Source organism: Euprymna scolopes, chromosome 3, assembly GCF_053919585.1.
Source record: "Euprymna scolopes isolate OS-2025 chromosome 3, ASM5391958v1, whole genome shotgun sequence".
NCBI lineage: Eukaryota > Metazoa > Mollusca > Cephalopoda > Sepiida > Sepiolidae > Euprymna > Euprymna scolopes.
Window position 1 is genome coordinate 194,951,063 of NC_136484.1, and position 16,732 is coordinate 194,967,794.

General features: G+C 30.7%; 1 protein-coding gene across 4 annotated transcripts in view; it reads left to right on the top strand.

Moving 5' to 3' along the window:
- Positions 1-16,732, top strand: part of LOC145260540 (E3 ubiquitin-protein ligase MIB1-like) — a 265,361-nt gene that overhangs the window by 80,640 nt on the left and 167,989 nt on the right. For all 4 annotated transcript variants that reach the window (XM_080118767.1, XM_080118757.1, XM_080118786.1 and 1 more), the window contains exon 12: positions 2,567-2,764. In XM_080118767.1, the coding sequence (XP_079974893.1) occupies positions 2,567-2,764 (198 nt within the window). The remainder of the gene's footprint in view (positions 1-2,566; positions 2,765-16,732) is intronic.

The following is a 16,732-nucleotide window of genomic DNA, read 5'->3' on the forward strand; positions in this document are numbered from 1 at the left end:
TGAAACAAAAAAAACTTGAACTGTTTTTAAGTTTTTATTTTCTGAAATTTCACTGAAGCGGTGTTAGGGTTTCAAATTGGTTGTGCAAGAATAGTTTCAAATATACAAAAACATTTTACAAAGCTAGTTAAATCATACTGATGAACAAAAGCACCCGACAGTGAAAAACCTCGCAAATAAAACAAAATTATTTATAAGTTGATCAGTATAGCCCATGCTAAAAATGTGTTTTTATTTAAAGAAAAAAGTATTTTAAAAAATACGATGTCCCTCTCATATATATATATATATATATATATAAAGTAGTGTTTGTGTGTGTGTCTACAACTCCCCTACAACCCACACTACTGATTCAAACTTGGCATGATGAAGGTCAACGTTCGGATTTTGCTGTATGCTCAGATACCAAAGCGTACCACAAAGTCCCGTGCAAAGCGCGAGTATCTTCACTAGTATTTAATAATCCTTTTTCACAATAAGTTGTAAACGATCAAAAAGCTTAGAACAAAATTACTTTTTATAGCAATGAAGTCACTAATTTTTTTTTTTTTTAGTACTTACTTTAGTACTTATAATTACTTTTTCACACATAATTGTTTAAACATTTGTTCCAGTTAAGTTTTTTTTTTTAATTTGAAACTTTACTGATTCGTAACAATAAAATTTGCGATACCACCTAAACAATCCAAACACTTATAAAAATATGTTTAAGTCAAAATGGTTTATTCCAAATTTTTCTCAAACAAAACTAGCTATTTGTTACGTTAAAATGAGTATGAAACAATATCACTTATGATAATGCGTAATTGACTGGTAAGACTAGAACATTCGTTTTTAACACTAAAACATAATTGACAATCATGGTCCCCATAAATCAAGAAAATATGACTGACAGGACAAAAGAAAATTCGAAAGTGAGCAGACAAAAAGAAAAAAGAAAGCGAACAAGTGACTCACCGACTTATGAACTATCTTTTTCTTTTTCTCCAAGTGTTCCACTCTTGGACAGATTTGTTTTTAAGTTTCTATTTGCGACTGCATTTTTAAAAAATTTTCTATCCTTCTTTGCGACTGCATTTTTCGTGGTAATGTTTATTTTTCTTTTTTCTTCATATTGACTCTTTATGTTAAAAGATCTAGTCATGGCAGCCAAAAAAAATATATGTAACATTGCAAGAAAGAAATATTGCAGTTTTTTTTTTTTTTAACATGATTTTTTTACATTACCATTTTGCTTTCACCTTGTCTCTACACCAGCTTAAGTCTATCGTTTCTGTTCCACTACAAATTTTACTAAAAATAGCCGCAGACATTTTTCACCTGCAACTTTACACATCCATTTTGTTTGATGCGTACTTTGCTTCTACCAACCACGTGGTGCATGGTTTTCTTCTCGCACACACTTCCCAGTTTGTGAATGCACGCTTTTCGGCTACTGCTGTTGCTGCTAATCTCTTTGCAAACCATCCTTCACTGCTGCTGTTATTTTCCCCACACGCTCATATGCACTATGCATATGTTCTCCCCATTTTGTTCTGCTTTCCCTTCATCTAAAAATTAATGCCACATATAGCAAGTTTTTTACTTTTTTACCCTTGCACAAATCAAACTGATGTGCTGCTGTTGGTGTGAATAGTATCTTTTATTGTGGTAATTGCTTTCTATCATGACCGCATTTGAAATCCAAGTCTAAAATTCTAAAATCAAAATTTTTTTCTGACAATTAAGGTTTTACTGTTGCTAATGACATAATGGATATCCCAATGGTTTCAGGACAAAAATCCTAATCTGATAAAATGTTTTTTTGAGAAGTTTCTCTGAAATAATTTTCATGTTGAATCTGAATATGAAGAAAAAAAATTAATATTTTCTTTGTTTCTATTTAATTGCCTTCCTACGAGGGCAGAATTAGACACAAGGTTGATTTTTTTTTATTTTTTTTATTTTTTTTTTCTTAATGTGGGGGAAAATTCAACTCCCCTAATAATATCATTTTAAATTAGGACAAAAATTTAAGTTGCCTCAGTCTAGAAGGATTTCTTACATTGCACTAAAAATAAAGTGTTGTATCAGAACAGATACTACATTTTGCTTCTAGCCAAAAAACCAAAAACATGCTGACTAAACTAGTCAAGTTTTTATTTTTTTCACCCACTAAATTTCATTTTTTTTAATATGGATTTCATTTGTTTTAATATGGATTACATTTTGTTTCGAATTCATTAAATTAAAAAAATATATTTAACATTAAATTTAAAGTTTAACATAAAGTAATTGTTTTTGAAGGTTTACATTTTAGGGGAAGAATTAAATTAATTCCATGAATTTGAGATGAAATAAAAGTACAAGATGTCTATTCTAAGTAATAGGTGTAATATGGAAAAAGTGCAGAATTTTAAAAGAAATTCATGTCGTTTTTATGCAAGAAAATGTAAAATTGTTTTAATCTCGTATCAAATTAACCTATTTTCTACAATGATTTTTGTTTAAATTTCTTTAAATTATTTGCTTCAAATTCTGATACTGAGAATGAGTTTGAAAATTGTACACATTTTCGTTTTTGTAGGATAAAGATGGAGACAGAGCTGTTCACCATGCAGCGTTTGGAGATGAACCGTCTGTGATTGAGTTGCTCCATCGAGGAGGATGTGATTTAAATGCTCGTAATAAAAGACGACAGACACCTCTGCATATTGGGGTCAACAAAGGTCATATTGGCGTCGTTAAATGTCTCCTTGGCCTTGGATGCCATCCAAGCCTTCAGGTAGGAACATCCCTTGTCAATCCTTTTATTTAAATTTGTCAACTTAAAGAGGTTTACGATGTCTGTCAGTATTTCGCACACAAGTTAAAACATTTTCATACGTAAACATGCAAATAGTATTTTTCTGAAGAATATTTTTCTCAAATCTTCCCCTATATTAAAGAAACAATGTAGAAACTTGTACAATTTAATCTGGGTCCGTAGCGCAGTGCAGTCTCTACGATCCCAGATGAGCATTGTCAGAATATAGCGATTTCAAGCCTACCTAAAGCCAGCCAGAGGATTATTTGGCCAAAACATAGTGAGACAACAACTATGTAATTACTGAGGATGCAGTTAAGACTTAGCATTTCTATCCCGTCACGGTTAATCACCTGATGATGGCTAGAGGAATAGTTGACTAAAACGTGAAACAACTATGAAAAGGAGGACAGCAGTCTGCAAAAAAATTTTTTTTTTTGTCTCATCATGGGTACATGCATCAGATTTTTATTTTCGATTTTTAATACTGGATAAGGACAAATGTTTTTAATGAAAGATTTTTCTGAAGTTAATATTGCAAGATACATGTTAAACCCTGAGTAAGTCTTTTTGGCACGTTTTGTCTTTTCTAAAACTTTTTTAGTCATTTTAAGAAACTTTCAATGTGAAGTTGCATTTAATTTTGTCATTTCTCTACAGGATCTAGAATTTATGACTCTGATTATAATTACCAACTTGGATTGAAGTTTAGTTTTAAGTCTTTTAATTTAAAGAATTCTTAAGCTGGCCTTGCGTGTTTTTGGTGTTTACTAAGATAAATATAAACTGAGTTTTATCTAATTCTTCTGCAGTTCTTTATAAATATTTTCAAAATTTTAAATATCTTGCGTTTTTACTCAAACATTTAATTATATCTATTGTTTTTTAATTATTAATAGTGTACTTTAGTGATACATATATTTTTTTGTGTATGTTCCCTTATTTCTAAAATAAGTTTTGCGTTGGGATGTTTTTAAGCTTTACTCGACATTAATAAACTCTTGAAATTGATTGTATTTTCTTTATATAACTTCATTTATCAGCTATTGATAGCTGAAAATATTTAGAATTCTTTTCCTAGATAAATTTCCGATTTGTGCAATTGAGATTACATGTATCCTCAAAATTATCTCCCCTTATCTTAATAGCCTTGTTTTTATGTGAATTATTTCAAATCTGTTTTTATTTGTGAGAACATTTTTAACATTTTCTGTAATCAGTCAAAAAAAAAAATCTAAAATAATTAGAAAAGCTTTGGTTAAATTTTGTAAATATCTCATGAATTTTGAATAGACATGATGTCCAGCAAAAAAAGGTTTTTTCATATCTAATGATACTAGCAATGTTTTAATAAACACTACATAGATTGACATTAATATTATTTTATTAGAAGTAATCTTAAATAATAATTAAAAAAAAAAAAACTATACTGTCATGTGGTGGATTCCTTTTGTGAAATTGACAACCAAATTAACCTATCTCTGGTTAGGTCTTTATTTATCCTTTCTCTCAAAACCATCATTATTTCCTCCCATGTCTTCTGAAGCCTTCCCCTACCAACTGACCTTATTACCTCAACTATTTGACATCTACTAACCCAAGAACTTTCATCTATTCTTTTAATGTGACCAAACCATCAAAGTTTTCTGTTCTGCTCACATTGTCCTAAGCTGCTTTATTAGAAAAAGAATGGAGCAATACTGTTTTAACCAGTTATTTTGAGATTAGGAGATGTGAAAATTTTCCTTTGTCAGTATCCAACTCAACATGGTAACTAATTTTTGACATGTAGCAATTTAATTTATTTTTCAAACTTTTATTTAACATCTCAGTACCAAACTAGAATATACTATTCCTATAAACCATTGTCTGTTATTCAAAAGAAATCTAAAGAAAAAAAGCTTTGAATTAACAATATTTTATAATTTATGATTATTTTTCTTGTTAGAGAACTTCTGTTAATTACAAATGTAATAATACATTTTTTTTGAGGGATGAATTTTTAAATCTTTAAATTATCGTTCTCATCCTATTATTCAATCTACTTAGAGATCTTCCTCCTCTCTACAAATCATAAATGTAAAAGTATGAATTCAATAAAACTTCGAAAAATGTTTTGAGTTATAGTCAGCTGACTATAACCTAAAACATTTTTTGAAGTTTTATTGTATTCATACTTTTACATTTGTCTTTCCTAATTTTCCATGTGACTGCTACTGGAACCAATGAAGAGACAAAATAGTTCCGTTGTTTTCTCTTGCATCTATATATCCTCTGTACGTGTACCTTTTTTTTTTTTTTTTTTTTTTTTTTTTTTTTTAAGAATTATTGAAAACAAATACAATATTTCAACTAAAAAAAACAACTTATTTTTATAATTTTGTTACTAAAAGTGCAAATAAAAGCTAGTCGTGTTATTTTTATCTGTATAATTTAATTTTTCTTATTGCATACTTTTCAATATTGTCCTTTATTTTTTATTTTAATAAATTACTTCAAAATACAAATACTGAATAGCAAAAATGTGATGCGGGTTTCGGTTCCTGTAGCAACCATGCAGAATATTATGAAAGATGTTTGCTGACCAAAAACCATGTTTTGTTTAAATCTTGATTAAACCTTAAATTTGTGAAAGACTGATGAAAACACTGCATCATTATTTCTATTGAAATGCAAAATTAATGTAAATTATGACTTGCAATTTTCTTTTGTCTCATAGAAAAACTTTTGATGCTTTGTTATAATAGTGAAAATCAAAATACTGAATTTCAAGTAAACTCAATGGTATCTACTTGTCATGTCATAGTAATGAACATATCCAAAAATTTTGAAAAACAAAGAAAATTAATTATAAAAAGTTTTTGGAGATAATTAGTGAAATTGAGTTTTGCTAAAGAAGAAACTAGAGAGTTTGAATCCTAACAAGGGAGGTAATTATTTTCTGAAAACTTGTTCCTGTTTACTTGCCTCCCCACGAGGGCAGACTTAGACACAAGATCGGTTTTTAATGTGGGGAAAATCCAACTCCCCAAGAAGATAGGAACAAAAATAAAAATTATCTCTATCATGAAGGATTACTCTTCCACTGATCTGGGACAGAAAGGATGAATTGTAGCATCAAAACAGATACTACACTGTGATCTTCACCCGAGGTCTAAGAAAAACAAATTTAAGTTACATTTCTACCTGTCTGTATAATTTTTTGTGTTTTAACTTATTTTAAATCATTTATTTAGTTTGAAACATGTGGTGTCGAGTATTCAGTTATAACAAAGAAATGGTTGATATTAGACAATTGTCTGGGGAGTCTTGATAATTTTTCAAAAATCGAAAATTAAACAAAACACTGGTAGAAACACATCCAATAAGTGTCACCGATTGTGCAAAAATGTCATTTTCTACCAGTATTTTGTTTATCGAGGTTCCCCAAATGACTAATGTCGATCATTTCTTGTCTTAAGACTTGGTACTACTTGTATTTCAAACTAAATAAATGCTTTAAAATAAGTTAAAACACAATGTATTCAGGTAAATAGAAGTGTAACTTTCTAGGGCAATTGCTCTTGACCTATCAAAGGCCTTCGACAAGGTATGGCATAAGGGCCTACTTCACAAGATTTCCAGCTACGGTATAACTGGAAATGTTTTCTCAATCATTAAATCATTTCTCTCCGATAGGCTCATAAGAGTAGTGGTCGATGGACAAAAATCAGAGGCCTGCAGTATTAATGGTCTGGTCCCCCCCTCGCCAATCTTTCACGAAAAACACCCGTCTAGCTGAATCCACTGTGAAAAATTTCCCCCACTCTTTATCTGTGCCTAAATCAAAATGTGGATTCCATGAACAAAGCTTCTTTCTTAGAACTGCACGCCTGTGGAACTCTGTTCCGTCTGCCTGCTTCCCTTCTGACTACAACTTGGATGTGTTCAAGTCCAACGTTAACAAATTCCTAATGAACCGCCCCCTTAAGTAAACACTTATCAAATCTCCACACTAACGTACTGTACTTGCAATAACCCTTATCCCTGAGTGGCTTCCGTGCCTTGATAAGTGGTGACCACTGTGTAAAAAAAATAAATAAAAAAAATAAACCTTGATTTTGGAAATGTTGTTAAATCTTTGTTTCTTTGCCACTTTTTCATTTTGTTGTCTAAACTACAAAATACCCGAAATCTTTCCTTTTATGGAAAGGAAAAACATTAATCTTACAATGAAAATAAAGGTTTCACTTTAAAAAGGTTCCTGATTTATACATATTACACTTCCTGTGTTGTGTACCGAAAAGATTTCAATGTATCCCATATTTTTATGAATTAATGACTGAATTTGAAATTTTAAAAAAATATTTCACTAACGAGTATATTTAGTTTTTGCTGAAGATAAATTTCATCATCATTTTAATGTCTGCATTAATGAATTCATGTGTTTATCTCTAGTTTTATCAAAATATAAAAAAAAAAAAAAAATGAGATTTTTATTCAATGACATTCTAGAAATTTCTGAGTTGAGGTGATTATTCATCCTGTTATCCTTTGCTGTTCACAAAGTTTTAGTTTATTCCTTGGTTTTCATGTGTTCGGATGCTATGAATCGAACAACAAAGACTAGGATAACTGTCTTAAAGCATGTCAGTATTAGAAAATCTTCATGTTTTCATTTCAAATTGAAATTGTGAAAATATTTCAATAAATGGGGATTTTTTTTTTCTTTCCACTTTAAATCAGCTTTAATGAATATATATTGAATTTAGAATCTAATTTTTAAATTTCATAATTGTGTTGATTTATCAAAATAGACCACTAACGTTGTAAGGCCAGTTTCCAGTGCCTGAATGTTTGTATCTTTTCAAAAATTTTCAAGATTTACTATCAAAGTTTTCCACTTTTTCAGCTCTCTCTCTCTCCATCTATGCGACTATCTTTTTGTCTGTCTTTGCGTCTCATTGTTTCAGTTGAATGAATAAAACATGAGAAAATGCTCAGTAGTTTTTCCTTTGATATTTTTTTTTGTCACTGTATGCTTAATTCAATTTTCAACTGAATTACTAAACTTTTGATTCAATTTATCTCGACCGAATAGAAAAAACATTTCATTTTGCACAATGCTACTGCACTACAGTTCTGAATTTTTGAGGTGAGGATTCGTATTTGTATTTGTATTTCTTAAACTACTGTTCAACTCAAGATGAGAACGGTAGTCGGGAGAATTTAAATAATATGTGCTACTTTACTACTTTGAAATTTTCTAAAGTCTTAAGAGTTTGTGTGTGTGGTTCATTTTGATTAAATCATTTTAATATGTAAATTACCATTGTGAAAATTCAATGCAGTTAATTCCCACAAGAATTTAATATTTTGAGAAAAGTTTACTTTTGGTCAGAAAAGAATTTATAATGCAAATCTTAAAAGGAAAACAGAATTTTTTTTTTTTTTTTTTTTTTTTCTATCCTTCCAAATTTTTGACAATTCAAATTTTTTTTTTTTTTTTTTTTTTTTTAAAGAAACAAATTTTTTTGTATTATATTTAAAAAAAAAAAAAAAAAAATGAAAAATAATTCCGGATTCAGATTTTCAAACTTATAATTTCAACTCGTTAGCCTAAATCCATAACCCCTTTAACAATCCTCTCGCCAACGTTGTTGCAATTTGTAAAAAGAAAAAAAATTGTCTTGTATTTCCAATGAATCTATTAAATATTTTCTAAGAACAAAAATGAAAAGTGTTGGCATGTTCAATCTTCATTTTCATTGCCAATCATGCTCAATTTATTCAGCTTAATCTGAATAAAAACAACTTTTTGCACCATACGGACAGTAATTATTAGGTTGTACAAAAATGTCATTTTTTGATGTTCAACTATGTATATAAAAACATTATTTTTGCACCATACAAAAAGTAAATAGTTAATTCCCTTCATGACAAGAAAATGTGGCATAAGGATTGCAAAGTGAGATTGAAGAGCCAGCGCCTCTCCCCCCCTCGAGGAGAGGCACTCTGGCTTGCAAAAAATACCTGGGCAGCCCTGTCGGCACTCCCCGGTAGAGACACCTCGGGTAATTAGCAATAAGCTAACCCCTTCTAAAAGAGATAAAGTAAGGCCTGGGAGGATGGATCTTAAACTGTGAGGACCAGCAACATATCGCAGCAAACAGGGAAGAGGTCATTTTTAAAAATGGACTAGTTTCTGTTGGCTTTGACTCTGAACAGAGGAGGGGGGGGGGGTCCACCCAGCTGAATACCAAGTTTCTACTGTTACTTTACTTAGAAATTTTCCAAAGTTGTAAGAATGTGTATGTGTGTAATTCTATATCTACCATACTTTCCCCATATTTTTTTTCCTTTTTGTAAACTTTTTTTTTCTCCCTATTTTCAGTCCAATGCTTACTCAAAACCTTATCTTACTCCCACTTCCAATCTTTGGCATCAGGCCATCCAATTCATCCCTCTACCCTCCTACTCCAAGACTGATGTTAAGACTTACTTTTGAAGGTACCCCCACTTTTTTCCCCTCCCTATCCCAAATATTTATGCTGCTGTTACTGTCTAGGACTTTCACTGCTTCTCTTTTTTTCTCTCTTCTCTTTCTGCTACTTTTTAGCTTTTCTTTCTTTTAGTGATGTTGGTGTTACCATCTGTTAGTCTCTCTTTTTCCATTGAACGTTTTCTTTAGAACTTACTGAATTTAATTTCTTATTGTTGGCCATTTACTTTCGCCAATTCTTTCCAAAATGTGGAACCATCTTTAGCAGATCTGTTCTCCTTTAATCTTTTTTACCATTCATAAAGTTTTTGTCTCTTATAGGCCTCATAAGCCCCCCACCCCCCCACACACACACTATCACCACTCCTTAACCAAACTATCAAATAAGAAATCCACAAGAAATGTCATATTTTAATTTTTTAGGGCAAAATGTCCTTATTTTATGCATAACCTATAATCGCATAATGATAAATTACAATCTCGGTCTTCAATATTTCTGTTAAAAGAGTTTGCTTTCCATTTCTCCTGCCCCCAAAAGTTGCTTACTCATGATTAATATGTTTTAAATTATTTCATGAAAAAATACAATTATAAAATGTCTTTTCCTAGAAATTTTTTATGTGAATAAATGAATTCTCATCTTGTTGGTTTCTTTTGAGATTTTTTTAAAAGATTTTATTTAAACATACTGATTGTTTCCTTACAAAATAATGGTTTATTTTCAAAATTACCAAAACTTTTTTTATGGAAAATTAAATTTTTCATAAAAAATTATTTTTAAAGCAAATGTAGAAATTTCTTATGCAACATTTTTATTAGATGTTAAATTTTTTTTGTCTCAAATTTTGTTTTTAGAATAACTTGGTTTAATTGTACTGAGCAAAAAAAAAAAAAAATTTTAATCAGATTTTACAGTTTAATAAGATTATTTTGTTAATTTTATTTAAAATTTTTTCTAAAAATAAAATGCTTTTTATTATAAACAAATACTTTGATTATTTTACTTAGTAATACAAACTGTTTTATTTTTTTTTATATTTGCAAAATTTCTTCATTTTTTTGTTTTTTTAATTTAAAAAAAAAAAAAAAAAAAAAACTTCCACAGTGAAATATTTTTAATGTGTAACAGACCTCCATTTAATTAAAACCAAAAATTATTTTTATTCACTAGACAGAATTACCACTGATTTACACTGTCATAATATTGGCTGATGAAATGGTCATATTTGGTATTTTTAACCTTGCAAGTTGAGTTTCTAGTATTTCTGTAAAACCAAAGGTACCACTGGATGATAAAGATAATCTATAGTGTTCATTGAATAAAAAATGTTTTTAGTTTTGGAAATTTATTTTCAACAGTATAGTGTTATGTATAAGCTGCTTTTGTTGTTGATGCTATATGTTGCATGGATAATATTACTGAGCAAGCTATTATTTAGTTCACAGGGCTGGAAGTAAACAAAGAATACCACCAAGTGAAAATTGAAACTCCTACAGAATTATAACTTTGGCCTTGGAAGAGGGACTTCCTTCCATTTAATATTACGCATGTAAATTTGGGAAAAATACACTTGAAATGTATCAACATTTTGGTGAATAATCAAAGTAACATGACATCAGGTCAAATTTGATTTCTATCTTGTTTTAATCTTGATTATTCACATAATGCTGATACATTTGAAATGTTTTACTCAACTTGTGTAATACTGGATCTTAACTCATTAATAGTTAACAACATAAAACCATTTTTAATGCATATTTTTCTCAATTTCTGCTCTGGCTGCAATCGTTAATGCTTACCCATCTTGAACCACTTGACTAACAAGTTGTATACGAAGAGAAAAAACAAATTGTAGAAATAACCACTCTTCTAAGCTTTGGGCAAACCTTTGATTTTACAATGTAATATATCTTTGCTGGATCAGCACGATGAACATTTCTGTTCTTAATATTGGAAATAAATTTAAAACATAGCCACACAAAGAATAGTAATAGTAAAAAAAAAAAAAAAAAAAAAAAAAAGCAGCTTAATACAAAGGGGTGTGTGTGTATGTGTATATATATATATATATATATATATATATATATATATATATATGTATATATATATAATCTAGAAAAGTGAACGTGTGTGTGTACATTTCCCTACGCAATAACTCTGTAAATTTTTAGTCTAATTTGATATACAGGGTACTGAGATTTGGGAAAATCTATGTGATCAGTTTTCGGCCAGAAATTTGGCTGTTAAGGGGTCAAAGTTCAACGATTTGACCTTTGAGAACTCTACCAAACTCCTCCGACAATTTGGGGTCTAAGCACTTGAAATTTTAGATATAGATTCCTTGGACATGGATCTAACTTAATAACTTGATTTGAGCCCCAAACAATAAATATTAAGGGATCAAAGTTTTAAAAAAATTGACTTTTTTTTTTTTTTTTTTTTTTTTGCTCAGCATACATCTCCAAACACCCATGCTAGTATATATATATATATATATATATATATATACACACACACACACACTAGTATTTTTATTCAAAAAAAAACAAAACCAAGCTATACATTAAGTGCTTATTAGGTGTACTGGGGTTTCATTGGTCTGGTCATTCCAGTTTTGTGGAAGAAATCAGCAAAGTCAAAAAGATGAAACCCAGGTACATCAGTTTAATAGTTTCTAGATAAAATATTTTACATTTGTTCTTGTAGAATCTACAATCTTTTTTCAACTAACTTATACACGTTGTGTGGGTGGGTGTGTGTGATAGAAAATAGCTTTATGTATGGATAATTTTGAGATCTTTACTTTTCTATATTACCAGGTATTGATAATTTTTTTTAACATTAAACATACTGCAGATAATGTTAAACTTATCAGACATAATCTTTAAAATGTTTTCTGTTTTGCTACTTTTTCCCACTGCCATGTCACCAGTCATCATGACGCGCACATAGGAATTAAGTTTTCTGCTTTAATCTTTAAATATTTATAGAAAATGGGAATAAATAAAAAGTGACGCTTGAATAATTTTCATATTGTTTATCATCAAAATTGAATTCCTTAACAAATAAACTTTTGGATTCTTGTCCAGAATCCCCCCCTCCCCCATATTAAAAAAACAAAAACAAAAAAAAAAATCTAATATATGTCTCGATAATGAAACAAAAATATTATATTCCAAAAATCATGTAAATTGATAAAGTAGTTTTATTTTTATAAAGAAAATCATTTTTAAATGATCAGTGGGAATTCGTAAGCATCTATTATATAAATCTCAAACGTCTGTTAGTATGTATGTATGTATGTTTGTGCATTTGTATGTCTCGCTAAAACTTGTCGGCCGCATCGGATTGTCTGAAAGAGCGATCCGTCGGCCACATAATATGTAAGAATTAGAAAAAATGGTCAGTTATTTTGTATAGAAATAAAGTTTTATCGAAAGGAGGGTCAGTATAATTGTCTCTTTCTGAATGACTGCTCATGTGTCGGGCATTATTTTTTGAATTGGTTTAAATAAAAGAATTCCTAACGTTATTTCATAATCAGTGTTGTGGGCTAGTGAATTAGGAGGTTACCTTGTAAGCTTTAGTTTTGACGTACACGTAACGTTGGTCTATTTTTTATTTTTTATTTTTTTTTTAACAGGGTTATTTTTTAATTTTATATGAAAACAAAGAATTTCCTTATTTCGATTCTTTTTTTTTTTTTTTTTGATCAGAGGTTTAAGAAACAAGGTTAATTTTTTATTTAAAAGAAACAAAAATTCTAATCTATTGGTGATAAACAAATTTTAATTGACATTTGTTTTTTCTTTAGTTAAGTCGTTTAAATAAAGTAAAGAAATATTCGTTTTTAATTTTTTTACAAAATTAAAACATTTTTATTTCGAGGGTTACGTAATGTGATTTTTTGACATCCTAATTTGTTTTCATTTAACACATTTAGTCATAACTAAATAATTTTTATTATGGTTATATCAGTTAAAACAAATTCTGCTTTATTTTTAAAACTGAATTAATTTCAGTTTGTTTTCGTTGCAACAAATCGTAAGAGAAATCTTTCTAGACTGAGACAGTATTAAAGAAGTTTGCTTAAACTGGTATATAGTCATCAAAAAGTGTTCAATATCCTTATCTTTGTATTCCTTCTGCCAGAATATCTAGTGGGGAGGTTTTCACATACTCTTTTTCATGTTTTTTATCTGTTCTTTGATTTTTGAAATTGTTGTAGAGGTAATGATGAGATTAGCAGCTGTGTCCAAACTGAACTTCATGTCCACCAGGACAACGCCGGGTATCCATGCTAGGTTTAAGTGATAATGTGTGTTTGTATGTCTGTCAAAAACTTTTTACAGACACATCGGACCATGGCAAAATTTGTATCGTTGGAATGATTAATATCTTGGATGAAAAATATCTACAAATTGGCCAAAAAGAATCCTTGCGTTGACATTTTTGCAAGTCATATGCGTGGCAATCTGAATGTGCGTTTGAAAAAAATGTTATTTCAACGTGTTGTGACGTCATAAGTTGCCTTGACAGCGAGCGAGTTATTTTTTTTTCACCTCCTTTTTATGCGTTGCAGGTTCGAGCCTGCCTACTGCGGTGAAATTTTTTTTTTTTTTTTTCTCGCTTGCACGGGTACTCACTGCTACTTTGATTGAAACCAAAGTTGTTTTGATTGATTTATTTATTTTTTTCTGAGGGTTGCTCAATATCCTTAGTATACCACCTTCCTCCATCTGGACAACGCCGCATATCCAAGTTAGTCTATTATATAAAAGGAAAAATATGTGTTTGTGGGTCTGCCAAAAGTTTTTCACATATGCATCGGTATTGCTAAAAATATCTAAAAATTGACCAAAAGGATTAATTCTGTGCTGGTCAACTGGGACGCTTTTTACTTGTTGCATCAACATTTTTTTGCAAGTCCTGCACCTAGCAATCTCAATGTCCATTTATAAAATGTTATTTCAACGTGTTGTGACGTCATAAGTCGACGTGACAGCTAATGCATTTTTTTTTTCACATCCTTTTCCATTTTTGCAGTACAGGTTCGAGCCTGTCTGCCTACTGCGACTAATTTTTGCTGTTACACGGGCATTTGCTATTTTGATTGAAACATTTCTCTTTTCTAGGGGTTGCTCAATATCTTTAGTATACCACCACTTTCCACCCAGGCAACGCCAGGTACCCCTGCTAGTCTATTAAATCGCAAGTGTCTGTGTGTTTGTGTGTCCGCTAAAAACTTTCAGGTTGAAATCAGTACCATCTGAAAGGATGTGAAAATTAGAAGAAAAGATTCTATGGTGGTTAACTGACCATTTCTTTCAAGGAGGGGGCGGGTCACTTTTAGCGTCACAATTTTTGCAAGTCAAGCATGCATAGCAAACTGAAAGTGTGTTTAAAAACGTTATTTTGCAGTGTCATGACGTTCTAAGTCATTTTTGCCATGACAGCTACAGCGTTACCCTGTAACTTTTTTTCCTTTTCATATTTCACGTTTCAGGTTCAAACCTAGCTGCTGTGGCTCTTTTTTTATTTTTTTCCAGTCGCACTGGCATTTGCTGCTATTTTGATTGAAAGAAAATTTGAAAAGTTGTTTTGATTCATATTTTTTGGGGTGGGTGTGGATCCGGCAAATAGCTACTTCTCTTCTTATCCCTTCTGACGAAATATCAGGTGGAGAGGTTGTTCTTATTTTTGGGGTAATTCCATTATTTTGTGGGGGCATCGATGAAAGTGTTCAATTTCCTTAGTATAGCAGCTGTCCAAACCGAACTTCATGTCCATCCGGGCAACGCCAGGTATTCATGCTAGTCTTCTCTTATATAAAGGGAAGTCGTTTTTTGGTGTTTGTATGTCTCCTGAAAACTTTTGTAATCTGCATCTAACCGGGTCAAAATCAGTACCATCTGATGCATAATATGTGAAAATTAGATAAAAAGATTAATTCTGTGGTGGTCAACTAGACTGCTTTTTGGAAGGTGGGGGGGAGCATTTTTAGTGTAACTTTTTTCGCAAGTCACGCACACATATCAAACTGTTTAAAAAGCTTATTTTGCAATGTCATGACATTGTAAGCACTTGTGGCCGTGTGAGCAAAATAGTTTTTGCCTTCTTTCCCTCTTTCATGTTTCATGTTAGAGTCCAAACGCTGTGGCACGAGCACTCCGTGTTCTTTTTATTGAAAGAAAAGTTGTTTTGATTTATTTTTTGGGGGGGGGGAGTGAGAAGCAGTTTATGGGCAATAAAAAGTGTTCCTGAAGAATAGCTGCCAAAATGTCTGGGAAGATTGTATCATATACTAGGGGGGGGGGTGTACTTTTTTGTGTTTTTATCTGTTCTTTTATTTTTTGAAATTGTGGGGAGTATCGATGAAAGTGCTTAATATCTTTAGTATAGCAAGTGTGTCCAAACGGAACATGTCCCCCTCCCCCCCATTTGCTTTATTTTTAAAGATTTTTAAAAATGATGAACAAGACAGATGCTCTTTAGTTACTCATAAAATTTGATTTTCTTATTTAAAAATAAAACTACTTAATCAATTTACAGGATTTTTAGAATATTTTTATTGCACCATGGGTGCATGCATCATACAGATCTTTTTCTTTTTTCTTTTCGTATAGGGGGAATTCTGGACAAGAACCAACTTTTTTTAGCAACAATCCTGACATTTTCTATTCTTGTCTTTATGCACAACATACGGCATCTACAGTATATTCTCTTTCCTCTTAGGAGTTAATATTTGTATTAGTAATATTATTAATACTACCAGCAGTAAGTAGACTTGTTTGCATGTTAGTAAAATCGTTATTAGATGTGACTATATAAGCACGGATCCTTCCAGAAACAAAAATAAAAATTTTTATTACTGATGTCCCTAAAAAAATTTTTTTTTTTTCAAGTTCAAACCTAACATTTAAGGGAGTTTCTTTTAAGAGCATTATTTTTATTATCCGACAACATAAAATAGAAAAAATTTGAAATTCTTTGATTTTCCAACTACGATAAGTGTAGTATCTGTTCTGTCCTTGGTTAGAGGAGGGGAAATTCTTGACTGGCAATTTTTATTTTTGGTCCCATCTAAAGTATCCCCACCTTTTTTTTTGAGAAGCTGAATATAATACAAAACAATTTGTCTAACTTGTTTTCTTTGGTTGTACCAACATCAGACTGCACTAACTTGTATCCAGCCTGTTTCCCCAATCGTACCAACATACAGAAATTTAAATGTAATGTGAACAAACATGTTGTTAGCCAACCCAGGTTGTCCTTTATAAATTTGTCCCCTATCATCACACTGTTGTTTGTTGTTTTACAAGTAATATGCTTTACTTGTAAAGGAACAACAAAAAATTCTAACTTAACTCCTATGGAGAAAGCAAGTAAATAGGGGTTTTAATCTCTCCTCCACAAAATATGGTGATATTCGGGAATTGATTTTAATCTGTTGACAAAAACTAAT